The sequence below is a fragment of the Dromiciops gliroides genome, chromosome 1, assembly GCF_019393635.1.
Source record: "Dromiciops gliroides isolate mDroGli1 chromosome 1, mDroGli1.pri, whole genome shotgun sequence".
Taxonomy (NCBI): Eukaryota; Metazoa; Chordata; class Mammalia; order Microbiotheria; family Microbiotheriidae; genus Dromiciops; species Dromiciops gliroides.
The window spans coordinates 671903552-671927806 of record NC_057861.1 but is presented as its reverse complement, the minus strand read 5'-3'; the positions used below and the strand labels follow the sequence as shown (position 1 = coordinate 671927806).

General features: G+C 42.1%; 1 protein-coding gene across 1 annotated transcript in view; it reads right to left on the bottom strand.

Annotated features, from left to right (window-relative positions):
• CCDC13 (coiled-coil domain containing 13) overlaps positions 1 to 10256 on the bottom strand; it is a 110749-nt gene extending 100493 nt beyond the window's left edge. Inside the window, 4 exon segments of the mRNA XM_043978082.1 lie at positions 8839 to 8987; positions 10033 to 10043; positions 10045 to 10215; positions 10218 to 10256. Coding sequence (XP_043834017.1) covers positions 8839 to 8987; positions 10033 to 10043; positions 10045 to 10215; positions 10218 to 10256 — 370 coding nt within the window.
• Between the last annotated feature and the right edge of the window lie 13999 nt (positions 10257 to 24255).

The following is a 24255-nucleotide window of genomic DNA, read 5'->3' as shown; positions in this document are numbered from 1 at the left end:
TCGGCGATCCTCAGCTTCTTTATCTGCGTATTATGAGAGTGTTGGCCCCGGAGACCTCCCCGGTGCCTCCCAATTCCATCATCGGTGAGCTCTGGCTTTGCAGGATTCTTTTCAGCTGTACAGACTGACAGTGACACCTGGTGGAAGATGGCGACACTTGACCACAGCACAGAGCTCATAGGATTTGGAGTTTATAACATAATCTAGTCCGGGGTTTCTTAAACTTTTTCCACCAGTGACCCCTTTTCACCTGAGAAAAGGTTTTACATATATGTATGTAAAACAGGTATGCATAATCTTTTACTGTTGCCAAATTTTTTGCAACCCCCACATTCAGTTACATGATCCCGTATGGGGTCACAACCCACAGGTTAGGAAGCTTTGATTTAGTCCAGTGGAGATACCACTGGGGGTACAAGAAGCATGTCAAGGAGGTGTGGGGAATATGAGAATAATAAGAACATTAGCCTATGAAATATTCCAAAATTAGTAGTGTTTAAAATATGTGTGTGTATACAGAGAGAGAGAGAGATGGAGAGAGGGAGATGGAGAGAGAGAGGGATGGAGAGAGAGGGGAGAGAGAGATGGAGAGAGAGAGAGAGAGAGAGAGAGACTGGAGAAAGAGCAGCAAAGAGGTAGGGAATTGTGGGAGAAGGAGTGTTATACAACATCTAAAAAATGTGAAGGATGATTGAAGGAAAATTACCAACTGACCAAAAGCAAAAGAATGAGGTTTGGATACAAAAACCTCTTCCTGTTGAGTCAGAAAAAAACAAATATCAGTGACAACAACCTAATGAAAAATGAACAAACAGGAAACTTCTAATTGGTTTCTAATCAATGGACTTACACAATTGGGGTACACCCTTAGAGAAGTACACACCCTTCTCACCAAATATGTTCAATTTTGTTCATAACAATTGATTGTCATTTAACCCCCATTGCCCTTCAAACAAAACAAAACAAAAAACACAACTGATCTCTGTGAATAAGGATGCTCAGTCCTGCTCTCAGTCATATTCAAAGCAAGAAACAAATAGGAAACCAAACATGATATGCAGGGATCTCCTTCAAAAGCAATAACAAAGAGGCACCTAGGTGGCACACTGCATAGAGCACAGGTCCTGGATTCAAGAGGACCTGAGTTCAAATTCGGCCTCAGACACTTGACACTAGCTGTGTGACCCTGGGCAAGTCACTTGACCCCAAATGCCTTACCCGCCCCCCCCAAAAAAGTATGATTCCTTTCAAGACACTTGACACTTACTAGCTATGTGACCCGGGGCAAGTCACTTAACCCCAATTGCCTCACCAAAAAAAAAAAAATTTCAAAAAAAAAGAAGGAAGTGTCAAAAGCAATAACAAGAATAAAGCTACTGGTTGACAACAAATAGAATTAAGGGTCTCACTAACTGTTTGATTGTTCTGATAATCATTTGATAACTTTATGACAGTAAAACATATTGATATACAAAATGTAGTTTTCTTTATGAAAATTAATCTTTTTTCAAATGTCTCCTATGTGCATATGCATGGTAAACTCTAGAATTTATTAGCTTTTGTATGGAAAAGGAGTACAGGATTACTGAAAGCCAAGGACTGTAAGGACCAAAAGAAGATGGGGACCCCCTCATCTAGCCCAACCTCTCATTTTATATATGAGGAAAATGTGAGGCCTTTGGTGGGTAAGTGATTTGCCCAAAGTGACATAGGAACCAGGATTCTAGCCCCGTCTCCTGAGTCCAGATGCAATCTCCCCCTATTATTATAGGCTTATTAATATATCTCATTCCTTGCTAAGGTTAATGCCCCCCCCCACCTGTGCCCTTCCCTGATCCCTGCCCTCTTGACTTCCCATTTCTGTATTTCTGTCCAGGTACTTCCTGTCACCTGGGTTTATAATCCCAGAATCATCCTTGATGCTAACCAAATATTGCCTATTATGCCTCCCCACCATCTCCCACATCTGTCTCTGCCTTCCATTCACAAAGTCACTACCCTAGGTTCAGGTACTCATTCTATCTTGCCGGTCTCTACCGCAGCCTCCTAATTGGTCTTTCTGCCTCAAGTCTCCTCCTTCTAAAATGTATCTTTCACAGGTGCTGAAGAGATAGTCCTAAAGCAAAAGATTTGACTTATACCTCTCCCCTGTTAAATAAGCTTCAGTAGCTCCCTACTACCTTTGGGATCAAAACCCAACTCCTCCCTTTGACATTTAAAGTCTTTCACAACTGACTCCAACCTGTTCCTGTCCAAGCCTGTTAGATACCAATCCCCTCCATACATGCTACAACACAGACAAATTGATCTTATTGTCATTCCTAACACATGACATTCCACCTGCCGTCTCCTTGCCTTTGCCCATGGCCTCCCTCTCAGGTTCATTGCTTCCTCCTGCATGGGGCCTTTCTTGTCCCCGCTGGTAGCCCCAGCAGCTAAGGCTTTCCTGATGATATTCCCTTACATTTACTTTGTCTACATTGGTATGTGTGCAGTGGGCCCAGGAAGCATGCATGGGAATGGACAAAGAATATGCACCAGAACTCCCCTGAGAACTTGTAGGAATTCCAAGAGAAAGAGAATATAGTTCAGTGGCCTGCCCATTGTCCCTCTCTTCTCTTCCCAGCATGCCTCACTTGAGCCTCTGTGCATGGGGCAGGAGGCAAGGGGCTGCCCTTCTCTGGGAGGCCATAGTGGTTAAAGAATATTTCCTGCCAGAGCAAGCCAGAGGCTGGATCTCAGAACCCCAACTTCTTCTGCTTCTAGTTTCTTTGCCTGATTACAGGTGACAGAGCAGCAGCCCTGAAACGGACATTTCCTTGGAAGCCACCTTGTGAATCTCAAAGGTCTGGAAGTCCTAGGTCCCTTGAACCTCTGACTGATATCAGGGGGAGGAGCTCCATCCCCAGCCAGGCTTGCCAGAAGATAGGGTTGAGGGGTAATTGTGGGTGGACAGTGTGGAGCTGAGGTGAAATGCGAAATGCCAATTGAGCAGTCCTACAAAATGCTTTGGTGGGGGCGGCTAGGTGGCGCAGTGGATAAAGCACCGGCCCTGGATTCAGGAGTTCCTGAGTTCAAATCCAGACTCAGACACTTGACACTTACTAGCTGTGTGACCCTGGGCAAGTCACTTAACCCCATTGCCCCGTTTAAAAAAAAAATGCTTTGGTTTTGTGGCTTTAAGTTTCTACCTCCTGGGATAGTATAACAATATGGAAGACACATTTGTATAAAGTGTCACATGTGAGGAACAAGTAGAAGAGAGTGTGGCTGGATTCCAGAGTATGGGAGGGGAGACAAAGTGGAAGGTGAGCTGGAAGTAGACAGTGAGTGGTATGGCTGGGTTTTCTCATGAAATGTCAGTTCCAGGCAGGGACTCACCATTCACTGAGATGGCTTCAGGGTGGAATTGTCCCTCGGGGACCAGGCAGTCACTGTAGAGGTGGAGCAGGCCAGAGAGTGAGCCAAAAGTAGAAACTGAACAAAAATTTCAAACTTGAGAAACTAAAAGAATGGGGGGGGGGTCCCTTTGACAAAAACAAAGATGAGTTCTGTTTTGGATATGTCGAGTTTAAGATGCATTCTGGACATCCAGTCTGAAATATCTAATAAGCAATGGGCAATGTGAAGCTAAATATGCAAATGTGACTCATGTGCATATGGTGATAACTAATGAGGTCACAGAGAGACAACATAGAGATAGTGTAGAGGACCCTGGACAAAGCTTTTGGGCACACATAGAAAATGGATGATAAACCAGCAAAGGACATCGAGGGGGGCAGCTAGGTGGCACAGTGTATAGAGCACCGGCCCCTGGAGTCAGGAGGACCTGAGTTCAAATCCAGCCTCAGACACTTGACACTTACTAGCTGTGTGACCCTGGGGAAGTCACTTAACCCCCATTGCCCCAAAAAAAAAAAAAAAAAAAAAGGACATCGAGGAATGGTTAGATAAATAGGAAGAAGAAAACCAGGAGCAAGTAGTGTCATGAAAGCCCAGAAAGATGAGACTATCCAGGAGGGAAGGGTAGTCAACATCGTCAGATGCAGCAGATAGGGGGAGATCTTGGTCATTAAGACACTGTGAGTGGGGCAGCTAGGTGGCGCCGTGGATAGAGCACTGGCCCTGGAGTCAGGAGGACCTGAGCTCAAATCCGGCCTCAGACACTTAACACTTACTAGCTGTGCGACCCTGGGCAAGTCACTTAACCCCAATTGCCTCACCAAAAAAAAAAAAAAAAAAGACACTGTGAGTAACTTTGATGTAAGTTGAAAATTTCAGTAACTTTGGATTGAGCAGGTTCAGTGAGTCATGAGGTGAGGTTGCAATGGGTTGAAAAGTGAGAGGAAAGGAAAGGGAGTCAGGGAGCACAGCTATTTTTTTTCTAGGAAAGATATTCAACAGTAGTTTAAGGGATTGGTAGGATCTAGTGATTTTTTTTAAGGATGGAGGAGATGTGAGCATGTTTGGGGGCAGTAGGGAAGGAGCTATTAGATAGAGGGAGATTTTGAAGATTAGAGGGAGGGACGAGTTAGGTTACAATCTGCTGGGGAATTTGAAAAGGGGTGGGTTCAATGGCACATATAGTTTGGTCTTCATAAGAAAGGCCACCTCATCATCACAGAATGGGGAAAGTGAGAAGAGAGTAGAGCAAGATGTCAAGGAGTTTTGAGATGACAAAAAGGGGAGAAGACGGAGCTCATGTTGAATGAAAACAGTTTTCCAAGAACAGTAAGAGACAAGATACTCAGCTGAGACAGTGGGGAGGGGAGGCATGGAAACCGTGAGGAAAGACGAAAAGGTTATGGAACAGCCTCCGAGGATAGTGAGAAAGGTAATCGGTTAGGGAGGAGTAAAAGCATCGCCTTTCTTCAGCGAGGTCCAGTTGAAGTTGAATAGCTTTAATACATGATGTGCCCAGCTAGCACAGTTGTGGGATGTCCTCAGCTCCATTTAGCAGTATGAGGAGCTAAATCCCAAGCTGAGGTCTGACAGAGAAAGAGCATCAACAGGACAAAATGATGAGGGATTCTAGAGTCAAGGAATTACACTGGTTAACTATGGGGCCAATACTGGAAAGGAAGGAAAAGGGAAGGAAAATACTAAGCTCAGGGAAGAGGGACTAGAGGTTACAATGAATCAGGAAAAGAACAGACTTAAGGAGAGTGAGGCATTGAAAGAGACGGATGATACGTAAGAAAGAAGAATATCAGAGTATTTGGGTTTTTTTTTTTTTTCATTAAAGAAGTGGAACACTTGTGAGATCCAGGATGTGACCATCCCAATCTGCGGCTGAGATGGAGCAAAGGAATAGGGAATTTAAGTAGACTGAGGAACTAGGAAGTTAACCTCAATATGGATATCTCCTAGTATAAGAGGAGGAACTGGGGAGAAGAGGCAGATGGTTAGCCAGTTGCTAGACTCCCTGAGAAAGGAAGGGAGAATTATGTGGGGGCAATACACAACAGCTACCGTGATCTCAATGAAATGCAAAGTTTTAATTGTGCAAAGGCTGAATAGGGCCAAAGGGAGAGTCTGAACATGGTAGAGCCGGAGAGAAAGAGGCTGGAGGATGATGGGAAGCTCAGTCATTATGGAGAGGGAACTCTAGAGTGAAGGACTTGAACAGGAAAAGAGAGGTGGAGATTGGGCATGGTTTTCTCCTGTGTGGCTACTGATTGATTAACACAGGGATGAGGAGAGAAACAGGTCATAGAAAATTGTTAGGGATAATAGAGTCATGGTAAGCAGTAGTAGATGAATAATAAAACTCAGAGTCTCCCAGGGGTGCCAAGCCTTAGTCATTCCTTACTGTTCCTCCTGTGGGAATGCAGGAGGGAGGTAAGGAGAGAGGAGGTGGCAGTCAGGGCTGGATTGGGAAACCCACGAATGTCTTAGCTAAACTTGTTTCTCCTCCAGTAAGGAGAATAAAACTTGGTACACAGCAGACATTTATTTCTTTTTTCTTTTTTTGTGGGGTGGGTAGGGCAATGAAGGTTAAGTGACTTGCCCAAGGTCACACAGCTAGTAGGTGTCAGTGTCTGAGGCCAGATTTGAACTCAGGTCCTCCCAAATCCAGGTCTGGTGCTTTATCCACTGCAACACCTAGCTGCCCCCTCCACACACACACACATTTAATTTTTTTTAAAAGCCTATTGGATTTAGTTATATTTGTAGCAATTAGGGTTCCTCTTGAAGCATTCAGGACATTTGGGTAAAGAAAAGTAAATCTCTTCCTTCCATGACTGCCTGATGAAAGACTGGTCAATGAGAGCAATGAGAATGTCTGGTGAACGCTGCCATTTGTTATTTCAGGCACATTGCTCTTGCTGATGACAGGGACCAAGAGTGGCGCTAAATGATGGAGGCTGGCCTCAGCTTGCCTTCAATGTGGCCTGGTCCATGGGTTCCTTCTAGTTAAATACTACATGGAGGGGACAGAAGTTTTCAGAGCAGCTATGATATATTTAGGGAGACCTTAACAGCTCTCAAGTACATGGCACCTTAATGTTTTCAAGTTTTCCTCCCAATAACCCTGTGAAGGAGGTAGTACGAAGTAAGGACAATGAAGATGGGAAAAGTTGCATGGCTCACCCAGAAGCACACTGCTAGTAAGTATCAGGAGCATGATCTGAACACATGTTGTATGACTCCAGGAGTGCCATACCATGCTGTGCCATGCCATGGCACACCATGCCACATCACACTGCCTCCTTACAAGGGCCCCAAGTGTTTGGAAAGCCCTAAATGACTATCTCTTCAATCTGCCATCATAACTGCATTTACACATGCCAGCTCACTCCTACCTTCATTCAATTTGCTCATGCCCTTCAAAAGAAATGTGGAATGTGCAAATTTAGAGATATCTCCACTCCAAATTTTCATGAGTCATTTTTGTGCCCAACATGTAGTACAGCCTTCTGAGCTTGTATTGGCCTGAAAGGCCACAGTTGGTCACACTATACCCTGACCCCAACATAGTGATGTCATTTTGGTCCTTTTCAATGAATAATGATGAATAATAAAACTCAAGAGTCTCCCAGGGGTGCCAAGGAAGGTCCCAGCCTCATTAAGCTCAGAAAAGCTCACCACTAGAGGGCTGGCCAGCTAAGGATAACAATGAACCCTTACTTGTAGAGGGCTCACATTGCCTAAAAATTTGCACCTGACCAGCACTGAGATATGTTTTCTATTTCCAGATTTGTTTTGGGATCTTTGAAGATAAACCTTAAAATGCTAAATGTCTCTCACATGTAGCATTCCTCTATCATTTACATGAATGCCATGCAGATTTTATTAATATCTATCAATACTGGGGGCAGCTAGGTGGTGCAGTGGATAAAGCACCGGCCCTGGATTCAGGAGGACCTGAGTTCAAATCTGGCCTCAGACACTTAACACTTACTAGCTGTGAGACCCTGGGCAAGTCACTTAACCCTCATTGCCCTGCAAAAAAAAAATCTATCAATACTTTGAAATCCTTAGAATAAAGACTCTATATTGTATATTGCAATCATTACATGCTTTCTCTGGTTTGTACTTATCCATTCCTTCAGTCTACCTGAAGAAACTGAGGAAATGAGGCAAATGAAGAGGGAAAGAGGAGAGGACAGATGTGGACCCTGAAGCCTTCCTGCCCGGGCCACTCCTTCACACATTTTCCAGAATATTAGAGCTAGAAGGTCCTTTAGAATTCCAGCCTTAGAGATCATCTAGTCTAGATTTCTCATTCTACAAATGGGGAAACTGAGGCTCGTGGAGGGAAAGCAATTTCTCCAAGGTCATACAGCAAGCAAAGTAAAAGAACCAAGCCTAGGAAGTAGGTCTTCTGACACAAAAATGAGCATTCTTTTCACAATACTACACTTCGGGGCGGCTCTAGGTGGTGCAGTGGATAAAGCACCGGCCCTGGATTCAGGAGGACCTGAGTTCAAATCTGACCTCAGACACTTGACACTTACTAGCTGTGTGACCCTGGGCAAGTCACTTAACCCTTGTTGCCCCACCAAAAAATAAAAAACCCCACAAAACTACAACTTCCTAATTCCCTTTCAGGTAGTCTGCTGAAAGGACTTACTAAGTGGCATTTGAGAAATGTCTTACCTGGTCTCTCTCTGGGCCTTAGTTCCCTCATCTGTAAAATGGAGTTAGACTAAATTATCGCTCAAGCCCTTCCAGCACTAAGACCCTTTGTCCCTTATGGCTGTGCAATCCTAAGGAAACAGTGCGGCAAACTGGGCTTCCCTGGAGGAAGTTCCCCTTCTCCAACCCAGCCACCTGTGGGGCTTGCCCTAGGCATAATATCTTAGAGCCAGCCAGAGTTATGCATTTCATACAATCACCCTTTTGTGTCATTTTTCCAGACTATGAGATTTACCATTTCCTGTATACCTTTGCTGTGACAATCGCTGAGACAATTTTTCTCTGAAGTGGTGACATCTCAAGTTATCCTAACTTCCCCTGACCTCCTTATTGGCAGCCTACTTCCCTCCTCCTCTCTCTCTCTCTCTCTGTGTCTCTCTCTTTCACGCACTCACTCACACACACACTCCTCATCCTGGCTCTATAGCACTACTGACCTGTGGACCTGCACTGTAGAATCCTAGGCTCAGATTCCGGCCTTACACACTTAACACTTACTAGCTGTGTGACCCTGGGCAAGTCACTTAACCCCAATTGCCTCACTAAAAAAAAAAAAAAAGAATCCTAGGCTCAGGACCCTTTCGTGCTAGAAGGGGGCTTAGAGACAGACCAGCCAGTACAAACTTCTTCATCTCACAGATGAGGAAATAGAGTCCCAGAGAAGGGAAGTTATTCTCTCAAGTTCTGCAGCCCTACCTGTGAAAGCCCATCGGTCTTCTTCTATTTTCTTTTGAGGTGCTTTATTTTCAAAGTCCTTTTCCTTCACCAGTTTATACAACCTTCCATTTTCATCCACAATTTCTCTGAGTTGTTCATGGAGTTGTTCAATCTCTTCTTCAAGCAACCTACAAGTCAAACCAGTCATTATTTCTTTTGATGTCTCCTCCACTAACATTCTCCTTCCACAAATCCCTGTGATGTGGAAGGGACCCTGTGTTCTCAAAAATTATCTCAAAACAACACACAGTTCCTCCCAAATTGGAAAGGTTCCAAATGGACTGTATGTCTGTCATCTGAGGCCCAGCCTCATTAAGCTCAGAAAAGCTCACCACTAGAGGGTTGGCCAGCAGGTTATCAATGAGTGAATGCTTTTAGTCACAACACTGGAAGAGCCAGAAGACATGGAGGGAGCACCCATACAAAAGAGATCACTGGTCATTCAAGTGTTGGATGAATGCTGTTACAAAGATCACTCTCAGTATATCAAGAAAACAAAAAGTAATCTCAGGGGCAGCTAGATGGCGCAGTGGTTAAAGCACCAGCCCTGGATTCAGGAGTACTTGAGTTCAAATCCAGCCTCAGACACTTGACACTTACTAGCTGTGTGACCCTGGGCAAGTCACTTAATCCCCATTGCCTGCAAAAAAAAAAAAAAAAGTAATCTCCATTGATCTTATTTAGAAGCCAGAGTTCCTTTATGTTTGTGTGTGGTTATATCCTGGGAAGATTAGGCAAAAGGCAAGGGCAAAAGGGCAAAAGAGAAAATGATAGAGGATGAGCTTTAAAGAAGTCTCATAAACATACCATCATATAAAACCAATCAGCTCCTGAGAAACCCACTGACATTATGTCTGAACATATTTCTTTAATGCGAAACACTCTCTTCTTTCCACAGAGGAAATCAAGTGAATAACAAAATCATAATGAGCATTCATTTCAATTTGACTTTAAATGCTAGGCAAATACATTTGTATAAAATTATGTAAACAGAGCACAGACCTTCAATCAAATGTACCAAACACTAAAAGCAAATACTACATTGAAATCAGTCTCTCATACTTAAAAAAAAAATCTAAACATCATGATTTTGGAACCAATATCTTCCATCATTTCTTTTATCCCCCCTTTCTTCCCTAACTCCACAATTTGCCAGCACAGGTGTCCATTTACCTTTGGCTGAAGGGTATCCTTGGCTGGCTGCCCACCCTCTCGAAGCAAGTTTAGCTCATTCTGGATTCCAAATGTTGCCTTTGGGTCATTCCCACCTCCTGTGAGGTTCATGTGTTTTTCCCTTTTTTTCTCCAGCTGTTTTTGTAACCTCTTGTGCTGCTGTTCCTGTAGAGCCCTTAAACTGGAAGCCGTAAATTCTCATGCATCCCTTCCTCAGATTCCATCCTGTGCTAAACACAACAACCATGACCAGAAAATTGGTTAATAAGGGCATCAGAGGATTTAGATGATGCTTTCTGAAACTCCTTAAATAGATTCTTTTGGGGGGGCAGGGCAATGAGGGTTAAGTGACTTGCCCAGGGTCACACAGTTAGTAAGTGTCAAGTATCTGAGGCCAGATCTGAACTCTGAACTCAGGTCCTCCTGAATCAGGGCTGGTGTTTCATCCACCACTGCGCCCACCTAGTTGCCCCTCTTTAATAGATTCTTTTTTTTTGTTTTGTCCATTAACTTTTTGTTTGTTTATTTTGCAGGGCAATGAGGGCTAAGTGACTTGGCCCAGGGTCCACACAGCTAGTAAGTGTCAAGTGTCTGAGGTTGAATTTGAACTCAGGTCCTCCTGAATCCAGGCTGGTGCTTTATCCACTGTACCACTTAGCTTCCCCCTCTTTAATAGATTCTTAAAGATTTTATTTTATATATTTTTTTAGCTTAAAAAAATCTAGTTCTCTCCATCCCACCACCATCTACCCCATTGGAAAAAAAGAAAAGGAAGATAAATCCTTTGTAAATAGCAAAGCAAAACAAATCCCTGAATTGGCAATGTCCAAAAAAAGTGTCTCATTCTAACACCCCAGGTCCATCATCTCTCTGGGGCGCCTGTTTTTCATCACGCATGCTCTGGAATCATGGTTGGTCATTGTATTGATCAGCATTCTTAAGTCTCTCAAAGTTGTCTTTCACAATGTTGTTGTAGTTGTATAACTTGTTATCCTGGTTCTACTCACTTCACTCTCTATCAGTTCAAACAAACCTTTCCAGGTTTCTTTGGAACTACAGGCTAGGATAGAGTCCCTGGGCTGGGAGTCAGAAAAACCTGAGTTTACATCTAGCCTCAGACACTTATTAGCTTTAGCTATGTGTCCTTGGGAAAATCACTTAAGCTCTGTTTGGTATAAATTTCCTCAACTATAAAACAAAAAAGTAGCACCTACTTCCCAGGGTAGTTATGAGATGCAAATGAAATAATAATGGTAAAATTCTTAGCACAGTAAGCTGGTACATGGTAAAAGCTATACAAATGCTAGCTATAATTATTAAACCATCATTTCTTATAATACAATAGTATTCTATTATTCATATGTCATAATTTATTCAACTATTGCCCAGTGGGTGGGCCTCCATCCCTTAGTTTCCAGTTCTTTGCTTCTACAAAAAGAGATGCTATAAATACTTTTGTACATGTGGGTCCTCTTCCCTATATTTGGGGCATAAACCTAGTAATTGGTATCTGTAGCTGGGTCAACAGATATGCATGGTTTAGTAACTTCTGGAGTATAGTCCTGGAGATATTCTGCTATTCTGCTTTTCAGAATAGCTAGACCAATTCACAGCTCCACGAGGAGGGGTATAAATGTGCCTGCTTTCCCATACAGCCTCCAACAATTATAAGTTTCTTTTTTGTCACTTTTTCCAATCTGATGGTTGGGAGACAGAACCTCAGAGTTTCTATAATGTACATTTCTCTCATTAGTGATTTGGGAAGTTTATTCATATCGCTATTGATGACATGGGTTTCTTCTTTTGAAAACTGCCATTTCATATCCTTTGACCATTTATCAATTGGGGAAATAGCTCTTATTCTGATAAATTCAAAACTTTCTGAAACCAAAAGCCCATCATTTAGCACCTCATTAGAACAGATTCATTTACAATCAATCAGCAAGCAGGTATTAAGTGTCTACTATGAACTAGGCATGAAGAAATGTGCTTGAGGAGAAAGCACTGGTTTCAACATCAGAAGACCTGGGTTCAAATCTCAAGCCTGGCTTTTATTGGGTCTGTGACCTCAATCAAGTCACTTAGCCTTGCTAAGCCTTAGTTCCTCATCTGTAAGATGGGGATAAAAATGCAACCTAGTCTCAATGGATTATTTGAGAAAAAGTCCTTATAGGAATTTGACTTGTCCTAATTTTGTTATGAGTCATTCATACATTAACAGACACCTACCACAAAGTCTACATTAAGATCTGAGGGGAGATGCAAAATTTAAATTCTGCATAATCTCTTCTATTCTGATACTTGGAGTCTAGAAAAGAGGAGAGGCACAAGATGAGCCCTTCCTAGTCTCTCAGTTAATCTCTTAAGGTCTTTTCTATTTCTCACGGCCCATATTTAATTCAATTCACCAAACATTAAGCATTAATTTACTGTGCTCCATGCAAGGAGAGGAGGAAGGAGGTTGAGATGTAGTTTAGATAGGCACAGTGGCCATGCAAGGCATGTTCAGAGGGGTCACGAAGAGTCAAACAAGGCTGAAATGACTGCGACAACCACAAAGTAGGTAATGGGAACAACTGAAGATGCTTGAACAGAAGAATAGATCTATGTAGTAAGGAAGATTTATGTAGGATGAATGGAAAGGAGGCAAAAGGAAAGGGTGGTCAAACCACACTCTCTCTCTTACTAGAAACATGGAAATCTTAGCATGTAAATATTCTTCTTCTCCCTTGACTACATACAAAGCATAGGATGTCAGAACTGGCCCAGAGATCCAAGTGAGGCCCTTGAGTCTCCTGTAAGGTCACACAGTTACCAAGGAGCAAAATCAGGATTCAAATCCAAATTTCTAACTCCATCCTTTTATAACTATGCCACACTGCCTCCAGAACATTAGAAGGATATTAGAAACTGTATTTCACTTTCATTAAATATAATCTTTTTCCCCTTTCATTCAAGTCTATATATTTCCAATGCTATTTATAATGGTTTTTTTCTGAGATAAGGAGCTATAACAGTATAGAATAATTTTCATAAGGTTTTATTGGTGGTGAGAAGCAGCATGACATTACCAATCTTATATCTTACTAAAGTTAGGTTCAAATTGTGACCGTGACACTGTAGCTATGGGACCTTGGATAAATCACTTACCCTTTCTAAGCCTCACTTTCCTCATCTGTAAAAAATGTTTAAGTACTTACCCCATAGGGTTGGTTTAAGGAAATGATACAATGTATGCAAAATACTTTGTAAACTTTAAAGTGTTATATAAATGTTTGTTACTATTGAGTTAGAGGTATACAAGAGTAGCTTTCTCCTTAATTAAGTGGCTTTATCTGGCAAATGTTTTTTCCATCCCTTGGACTTTTGGAGAAGCCCAAATATATACCTGGTTAATCCCAAATTTACTTGTGCTATTGGGACTATTACTACTAAGAACCTGAAAAAGCCTCCCCCAGAAAGCTTACAGCTCATGGAAGGAATAAAATCTCAGGAATATCTCACCTTGAAGTTTGCAAAGATTTTCCTTCCAAGAACCCTGCAGAGGTGGGGACAGGGTAAGTATTACTGTTCCTCTTTACAAAAGAGGAAAACTGAGTCTTCGAGAAGGGGGAACAAGCAGCCTGTGAGTGGACCTCCTGACCAGGGAGGGTCTGAGAGGCTCTAGGCAGGTCTGTCACCAGTATCCCAGCCCAAGGCACTGGATTGGAAGAAGATGGCTCGCCACTCTCCACCACTGACTAACATTCTGTGGGAGCAGAGAAGGCCTGCACCCGGCTGGGCCTAATTTTCCTTCACAGAAGATAATTCTCCCAAAGTTGTCATAAAGAAAATGTGCTTACAAACTATAATGTGCTGTGCATAGCTTAGCTAATAACAATAAGTAACAAAAATCACAAAGGGTTATGTTATGATGGAAGATTCCAAAGAACAGATGCAAAGTGAGAAAACCAGGACCAGGATAACAGTGTGGTCAATGTCAGTGAAAATATAAAGGAAGCCAGACTGAGAAACTGTAATGACCAAGACCAATCCTGGACAACAGATGATATGTGTATAATATATGTGTACACATATATATGAAACTATATATATATATACACATATATATACAACAAATATAAATTTTACATTATAATACACACATGCACACACACACACACACACACACACACATATATATATCTATCACGGCTCATTGGAAAGAATGCTGAGTGCTGGATTTAAAATTGGAGGATCTAGAGTTTAATCCAGCCTCTGCTACTTGTTAACTGTGTGACTGGTTCTCAGTTTGCTCATCTGTAAAATGATGATGACCTCTGAAGTCCTTTCTATGAGGTCCCTTCTATCTCTAATTCTGTGTCCCTAAAATCCTTTTGACAGAGAGGCAGAGCACTACCAGGACAGAATATTGCAGACATTATAAGACTCAGCCACTGAATCAGTTGGTTTTTTACTTAACTATTTTATTTTGTTTTGTTTTTCTGTTACAAAGGAAGGTTCAATTCCAGGGTAAAGTTAGGAGCTATATCTAGAAATGGGTGTGGTATAAAAACAAAAAGGCATCAATAATTTTTCTTTAAAGAATGAACTTTTATACTAAAATAAGGTCAAAATGGGTACATGATTTAGACATAAAAGGTGATACCATAGGTAAATTAGGAGAAGAAGGAATAGTCTACCTTTCAGAGCTTTGGAAAGGAGAACAATTTATGACCAAACAAGAGATAGAGAATATTAAGAAATGCAAAATGGATGATTTTGATTACATTAAATTTAAAAGTTTTTGTACAAATAGAAGCAATGCATCCAAAATTGGAAAGGAGGCAGATAGCTGGGAAACAATTTTTTATGCCAGCACTTCTGATAAAGGCCTAATTTCTAAAATATATAGGGAACTAAATCAAATTTATAAGAATCCAAGTCATTCCCAATTGAGAAAGGGTCAAAGGATATATGAACAGGCAGTTTTCTGATGAAGAAATCAAAGCTATCTTTTGCCATATGGAAAAAAATGCTCTAAATCACTATTGATTAGAGAAATGCAAATTAAACAACTCTGAGGTACCACCGGACACCTATATGTGACAAAAAAGAAATAATAAATGTTGGAGAAGCCGTGGAAAAATTGGAACACTAATGCATTGTTGGTGGAGCTGTGAACTGATCCAACCATTCTGGAAAGCAATTTGGAATTATGCCCAAAGGGCTATAAAGCTGTGTATACCCTTTGACCCAGAAATACCACTTTTGGGTCTTTTCCCCAAAGAGATCCTAAAAAAGGGAAAAGGACCCACATGTACAAAAAAATTTATAGCTGCTCTTTTTGTGGTGTCAAGGAATTGAAAATTGAGGGGCTGCCCATCAATTGGGGAATGGCTGAACAAGTTGTGGTATATGAATGTAATGGAATTCTATTGTACTGTGAGAAACGATGAGCAGGAGTTCAGAGAAACCTGGAAGGACTTGAATGAACTGATGATGAGCGAGATGAGCAGAGCCAGAAGAACATTGTGCACAGTATCATCAGCATTGTGTGCTGATCAACTGTGATGGACTGGATTCTTCTCACCAATACAACGGTGCAAGAGAGTTCCAAAGGACTCATGATGGAAAAGGCTCTCCAAATCCAGGGGGGAAAAAAAAGAACTGTGGAATATGGATGCAGATTGAACCATACTATTTCTTTTGTTTTTGTTGCTGCTGTTTTTCTTTTTTGAGGTTTTTCCTTTTTGCTCTGATTCTTTTCTTATAACATGACTAATGCAGAAATATGCTTAATGTTATATATGTGTGTGCGTGTATATATATATATATATATATATATATATATATATATATATATATATATATATATACCTATATCAGATTACCTGCTGTCTAGGGGAGGGGGGGAGGGAAGGAGAAAATTTTGAAATTGGAAATCTTATAAAAACAAATGTTGAGGGGCAGCTAGGTGGCACAGTGGATAAAGCACTTGCCCTGGATTCAGGAGTACCTGAGTTCAAATCCAGCCTCAGACACTTGACACTTACTAGCTGTGTGACCCTGGGCAAGTCACTTAACCCCCATTGCCTTGCAAAAAAAAAAAAAAACAACCCAAAACCCAAATGTTGAAAACTATCTCTACATGTAACTGGGAAACAATAAAATACTTTTATTTTTTTTAAAAAAGAATGAACTTGCTATCAAATGTGCTCCTTACTACTACCTGTGTGGCCTTTGGCAGTCACTTCATTCTCTGAGCCTCAGTTCCCTCAAATGTGAAATGCTGGTCTCTGGGGTTTCTTACAGGTCTAAATGCCATGGTACTATATACAACTTATATCAGACTGCTTTCTGTCTTGGGGAGGAGGGAGGGAAGGGAGGGTGGGAGGAAAAAAAATTGGAACTAAAAATCCTGTGAAAACAAATGTTGAAAACTATCCTTATATGTAACTGGAAAATAATAAAATACTTAAAAAAATAAATCCTATGGTACTATAATCCTTCAGTGACTTTCCAGGCCTGTAGAATCATACCTTACCACATACTGGAAACAATGTCTCCCTCCTATGAGTTCCACTTAGTTTCCTGTGCCTCTCATGTGACACCCAATCACGTATTCTCTTTGATTTCTTTTTTTTTTTTTAATTAAATTGGCTAATGGTTTTGGTGGATTTTTTCCCCAAAATAAAAAAAAATCATTTTATTTTTTTCAAAAATATCACCTCTACTGTTGTCTTATACTGTTATTTAATAGTTTAATGACTGTCATATCCCCAATTCAACTGGAGGTTCCTTGAGACCAGGAACCCTGAACTTCACAGGGGGCAGCCAGGTGGTGCCACAGGTAAGAGGACCCAGGACTTAGAGTCAGGAAGCCAGGAATTCAAATCTGACTTCAGACTTTATGACCCTGGAAAAATCACTTGACTGCTATTTGTCTCAGTGTCCTCCTCTGTAAAATGGGGATAATAAATAGCACCTACCACCCTCCAGGGTTATTGTGAGGATCAAATGAGATAATATCTATAAAGCACTCTGTAAACCTTAGACCACTTCAGAACTTGCCATTCTTATTATTAGACGTACCATCCCCTACAGAATCAATCTGTACAGTTCCAGAGAAGTATGCCATAGGCACTATTTTCTTATTTGGTTATGGAACAATTTTTAGCTCTTCCTGAGTTGATCAAATATTTACATATATCCTAAGTGCTTGATATGCTTGAAAAGATCAACAACTATTGCTCCAATATCACCTTTTGTCAACATCCTAGCTAGCACTGCAGCTGAGTGCTACTGAGATGAGGGAACATTAGGAGTCATTTCAGCTGATTCATGATGTTTAAATAAGCACAATTTAGTGACAATTAAAAGAGCACGCAAACAAAATTAGAGCCGGGCAGATGAAAAGGTCAACAGGAGGTTGTTGATACAGTTGAGATTATAAAAGCAACAATATTCTTTCTTCCCCAGATCAGAATTGGCATCTGCCTTTGCAGTATGCATAGAAATTGTGGCCACTGCAGGACCTTAGTAAACACATCCATGTGTGTTTATGTAAGATTAACATATACTTCACTAAATTCAAAGATCAATTTGTTCATCAACATGGGTAATTCCCTCTAGCAATACCAACTGCTGCCTCTTCAAATCTTAGTCTTCTCGGTTTACTGTGGCCAAAATGATTCCTCCCTGATAGCCCTCAAGTGACAAGCAGTCTATTTACAAACTGGTCATTTAAAAGCCTTATCAACTTGATAGTGTTTGTGGAAGCTAACAATCAATTGGTCTGGCCTTCAAGGACCCAGAGTCATCTCCATACCTCAATGAGACAGTCATGAAGGATGTTAGGTCCTTCTGAAATGGACCTTATAGATTGCCTGGCCTACCTCTCTTGTTTTAAAGATGCAAAGATGGTTTGTGAATGTAGATTAAAATATTTTGGGTTTTGACTTTTTGCTGGTTTCTGCTTAGAATATCCTACCACTGTCCTTTGTATCTAAATCCTACACCAGCCTCAGGATCCAGCTCAAACCCCAACACCTCTATGAAACTTTGATGGGGGATAACATACATACTCAATTGAGTATAGTAATATATCTTGCCCTTTGGGAAAGTGGGAGGGAAAGGGGATAAGAGGGGAGGGGTGAAGGAGGGCAAGATTGGGGGCGCAGTCAGAAGCAAAGCACTTTTGAGGAGGGATAGGGTGAAAGAAGATAGAAAATAGAGTAAATATCAAAGGGAGGGAATAGGATGGAGGATACAATAGTAACTGTGAACAGTAATTGTGAATAGCAATAGTAACTGTGGAAAAAAAACTGAAGCAAGTTTGTCTGATAGGCCTCAGTTCTCAAACACATGGGGAACTGAGTCACATTTGTTAAAATGAGAGCCATTCCCCAGTTGAGAGATGACCAGAAGACATTAAGTTTTCGGATGAAATAATCAAAGCCACCTTTAGCCATATGAAAAAATACTCTAACTGGAGAGATTCAGGTCAAAACAGTTCTGAGTACTACCTCATACCTTCTGGATTGGATAATAGGACAGCAGAGGAAAATGACAAATGTTGTGGGGGATATGGAGAAAATGAGACATTAATACACTCTTGGTAAAGTTGTAAACTGAATCAAACATTCTATAGAGCAATTTGGAACTATGGCCAAAGGGCTATAAAACCATGCATACTCTTCAACGTAGTAATACCACTACGAGGTAGGTATCCTAAAAGAGATTTGAAAAAAAAAAGTTGAAATTTTCTCTGATGGATTCAGCCACAATGAACTCTCCCCCACCACTTATTACCTTGCCACTCACTTGGCCCTTGTCAGCTTGATGCATGCTCTATTGAAATCATGAATTAGTGGTGAACCATCATTTGCAAAAAAACCCAGAACTCTTGACATCTGATATTGACAGAGATGCCTTAATGGAAAATGTGAATAGCCATTCCTTTAGGGTACTTTAAGACATCCTATACCAATGCCTCCACTCAATCCTCTTTATCATTTTGTTTTGAACCTCCTTAATCTGTTGAAATTTTCTCAAAGGTCACTGAGGCCAAATGCATTATCTTTTAGTTAGTCCTCATCCTCTTTACTTCTCTCCTCCTATCCTCTTCTCCCTGGGTTTTAGAGACTCTGTACTCTATTGGTTCTAACTCCTCTACCTCTAACCAGTCCTCTGTCTCATTTGTTGGTTCCTTATTTTTTTTCCCAACTCCTTAAGTAGACTGTTCCTCGAAGGTTTGTCTCTGGCCTCTTTCTCTCTCTACACTCTTTCCCCTAGAAATTCTATTCACTCTCAAAGCTTCAGCTCTTTCCTCCAAGCAAATGGCTTCCAAATGTACATTTACATTCCTGCCCCCTCTCTTCCGACCTTCACGTGAGAACGCCAGATTGGCAACTGACTGACTCTCAGCATATCCAAAACCAAGTTCATTATCCTTCCCAAAAAAACCCTCTTCCTGACTTCATTATTTCCACCAGCAGCCCCATCATTCACTCTCATCTTCTCTCTAACATTTGTGACTTTTCCAGTATCCTGAACTCTTCCCCTGACTTCAGCTCTCATATCCAGTCAGTGTCAAAATCCTGTGAAGATCACCTCCTAAAATGTCTCACATCTGTCCGCCACTCCCACCCGCCCAGTACAGACCCTCTTTCTCACCTTCCTAAATTCCACCCTCTCCTCTCTCCAACCCACCCTTCAAAAATGTGCAGGGATAGTCTTTGTCATGCATCAAGTTGAAAAGCAGCAATGGTGACAGAGAGAGTCTTGCAGACAGGTCTTACCCTGGAGGGGTAAGACACTGGAAAAGAATGCCTGATCTCTGTGAGTACAGAAAGTTTCCTTGGTGGGGGAAGATGCTCCCTGCACTAATGAAATCACAGTTTGGGTCAATAAAAACGCACAGTCTCCATTATGTCACTTTTCACCTCAAAAAAAAGTGATTCCCGGGGGTTAGGTGGCGCAGTGGATCGAGCACCGGCCCTGGATTCAGAAGTACCTGAGTTCAAATCTGGCCTCAGACGCTTAACACTTACTAGCTGTGTGACCCTGGGCAAATCACTTAACCCCAATTGCCTCACTTAAAAAAAAAAAGTGATTCCCTATTGCCTAAAGAGTCTAACAGTGAAGCTCCTTGGCCTGTCATTTATAGGCCCCACAGCATCTGGTGCCACTCTACCTTTCCAGCCTTATCTCATGTTATTGCCTGTCATTTATTAGGTACTCTGATCAAACTGGACTATTCTCTGATCTCTAAATACGCCCTGCACTCGTTCTTCTCTGTGAAATGGCTATGCCAGAGATGCCTTCCTTCCCCAGGTCAGGCCAGTGAAAAACTCAACCCGAATGCTGCTTCTTCCTGGAATCCTTCTCAGAAGGATTGATATTGATAATAAACTTTCCCCTTTGATAAAACAGACTATTTTGTTTGTTCTTGTCCTATGTATTTATTATAATTACCTGTGTTGGTGTTGTCTCACTAGTCTATAAGCTCTCTAAGGGCAAGGCTGCGTCTTTTTTTTTAAAGGCTGTGTCTTACCTACACTATGTCCCCCAAAGTCTAGCACAGGGCTCTGTACACAGTAGGTGCCTAATAAATATGGAATTAATCACTACAAACACCTGATAACTACATAGTACTATAGAGTTATAAAGTGCTTTTTGCCCTTTTTTTTTTTTTTTTTTTGAGCAGGGCAATGGGGATTAAGTGACTTGCCCAGGGTCACATAGCTAGTAAGTGTCAAGTGTCTGAGGCCACATTCGAACTCAGGTCCTCTTGAATCCAGGGCCAGTGCTTTATCCACTTCGCCACCTAGCTGCCCCTATAAAGTGCTTTTTATCCACCGATCCTGAGAGCTAGACAGAGTAGGTATCCCCATTTTATAGATAGTAATAGCATCTCATTTCTATAGAGTTTTAAGGTTTACAGAGAATGTCTAGAATAATAACCCTGTGAGGTAGGCAGTATAAGTAAGACCCCCAAGGACCTGAGTTCAAATCCGGCCTCAGACACTTGACATTTACTAGCTGTGTGACCCTGGGCAAGTCACTCGTTGCCCCGCAAAAAAAAGAAAGAAAGAGGGGCAGCTAGGTGGTGCAGTGGATAGAGCACAGGCCCTGGATTCAGGAGGAGCTGAGTTCAAATCCAACTTTGGACACTTAACAATTAGAGACACTTAACAATTACCAGCTGTGTGACCCTGGGCAAGTCACTTAACCCCAATTGCCTCACCAAAAAAAAAAAAACAAAAAAAAAAGAAAGAAAGAAAGAAACAAGTAATACCCCATTTTACAGATGAGGAAACTGAGCTTCAGAGAGTTGTCCAAATTAGAACAAAGCTAGCATGTAGTAGCCCTAGGGTCTAAAGTCAGGTCTCCTGACTTTAAATCCAAAGCTCTTTCCAATATACCATAGTTCCTGACCCAAACACATAGCCCTGCACATATGAGGCATATAGTGGCACTGACACCTTTTTGTGGAAAACAGATGGGGGAGTTCTAGATTTAATTATATAAGGGGTGGCAGTCTACAAGGAAGCACTTGCAAGCCACATGGAAAGAAACTGTCAGTGTGTATGTCATTGGCCCAAGTGTCAACACTATCTTCAGAGACCAACCACAGAGGGGAGGCAGGGGCAACCAGAAAGAAAGATGTGAGATGGACAAATAGTAGAGCTTATTGACTTCAGAACTAAAAACCCAGATCCAGTGATAAATGATTTCTGTCATTCTGAAAGAGGTTCCCTAAGGGCAGCTTTTACTGTTCAATATTTTGGTCAGTGACTTGGAGGAAGGAATGGATGGTGAATTTGCAGATGATGCAAGGTAAGGAGGGATATATGAGATAACAGAATCTCAAAAAGGCTAGAATGGTAGATGGAATCTAATAGAATGAAATCTAAGAGTAATAAAGATAAAGTCCTGCACTAGGGCTCAAACAATCAACTACACAAGTAGAGAACAGAAGAGAGATGCTAAGACAGTAGTAGTTCATGAGAATTGGTACCTGCAATGTCAACATGAATCAACAATGTATTAGCAGCCAAACCTGCTAATATGATATTGGACTTCATTCATGAAAAATCTAGTGTCCAGAGTGAAGTACCAGTGATGGTCTCACTGGTACTCTGTGCTCATAAGACCACATCTGTAAGAATATTTCCCAGCTCTGGATGCAGTATTTTAGGAAAATAACACACAGATAAGCTGCAATGTGTCCAGAGAATCAAAGAATGGGTCAAAGGAATTGGAGATAGAGAAGATCTTAGAGATTTTCTAGTGCAGCCACCTCATTTTATAGGAACATAAGGAAACTAAGGTGAGCAGAACTTGGATGGTGAAGGAACAGGGAGATGTTTATCCTGGAAAAGAACATTTAGGAGGAACATGAGTGTTATCTCCAAGTTTCCAAAGGGCTCCTATAGAGAAGAGGGATAATAAGACTTATTCTAGGGGCAGCACAGTGGATAAAGCACTGGCCCTGGATTCAGGACGACCTGAGTTCAAATACGACCTTAGACACTTGACACTTACTAGCTGTGTGACCCTGGGCAAGTCATTTAACCCCATTTGCCTCACCAAAAAAAAGAAAGAAAGAAAGAAAGAAAGAAAGAAAGAAAGAAAGAAAGAAAGAAAGAAAGAAAGAAAGAAAGAAAGAAAGAAAGAAAGAAAGAAAGAAGACTGATCCTGTGTAGCCAGAGAGGGAAGAACTAGGAGTAATAGGGGAATAGTGAGAGGAGGCAGGTTTCTGTTTCGTGTAAAAACAAAGCAAAACAAAACTTCCTAACAATGAAAGCTGTTCTAAAATGCAGCTATAAATTCAGAGGTAGTAAACTCTCCCTCACTATCACTCTTCAGAAAGGAACAGTTAGTTGACTTCCTCCTGGATGTTTTAAAGGAAATCTATTTTTCAGGTACAGCATGGTTTAAGTGTCCTCTGACCCTTCCAGTTCTCAGTATACCTGAAGATATTCCTATTTGTGTCGAACAGTTCTCTTGGAATTTGTGCTTGGGTCGGGATGGGGTAGAAGAATGGAAGAGTCTCTCATGTATAGACTGGCCTAGGGAGAAAACAGCACTAGGTGGAGAGGGAGGGAGAAAATGGGTCTGGGTGTTGAGAGAGTAGTGGATCTGACTCTGTGGCGGTGGCGGCAAGCCTGTCTGTGAGAGGCTCACTTTTCTGTTGCCCCAGGTCTCATATGCTTAGGATGGTGCCAGTGTGAGCTAGCTACCTGGCTGGGCGTCCCACAAGTAAGAGAAAGCCATCCCTGAGAGTCAGGTAGGTTTCAAGAATGTCAGTCTGTGGGGACAGCTGGATGGCGCAGTGGAGAAAGCACCGGCCCTGGATTCAGGAGTATCTGAGTTCAAATCCGGCCTCAGACAGTTAACATTTACTAGCTGTGTGACCCTGGGCAAGTCACTTAACCCCAATTGCCTCCCCCCCCCAAAAAAAGAATGTCAGTCTGTAATGCAGAAAATTGTTTGATGTGATTATACATATATAACCTATACCAGATAGGAAGGGAGGGAGGGAGAAAAATTGGAACTAGAAATCTTACGAAAACAAATGTTGAAAACTATCTCTACATGTAAGTGGAAAATAATAATTTTGTGATTTAAAAAAAAAAAGAATGTTAGTCTGTCGGGGCGGGAGCTGTGTCCCCAGGTGTATCTGTCTGTTTGGCAGGCGGAGTCTGTCTCTGACTGTGTCTGGGGCGGAGTCTGTCTGTGGAGGGGAAGAAGGGTCCTGTTTCTCTGACCAGAGGGGGTCAAGGAGCTGGACCTTCATTTTACAGCTAAGGAAACTGAGGCCCGGAGCGGTTCAGGGAGTCGCAGCTTAGGGGCAGTATTCAAACTCCGGTCCTATGACTCCGGGATCGGTGCTCCCTGGGGAGCATCTCTACTGAGCTGCTGGCTGGGGGCTTGGCCCGTCTGTCCGCGCGTCCTTCGTCCGTCCGTCTGTCCGTCCGTCAGTCTGCGGGCCGGAAGCTCAAGGCGGCTAGGCACTCACCCAGACGAAGGGGCCCAGGCGGGGGCCGGAACTGGGGCTGGACCGGTTTCGCTCTCGCTTGGACTTGCTTGAGCACCAAGGCGCCTCTGTCGTCACTCACTCAGGGATGCCGGGGACGCGCTGTCCCGAGCAACAGTTACCACGGCAACTGCGCCGCGAGCGTGACGTCATCGCGCCGCTACGGATGCCGAAACGGGAGGTGGGGCCGTCCGGCT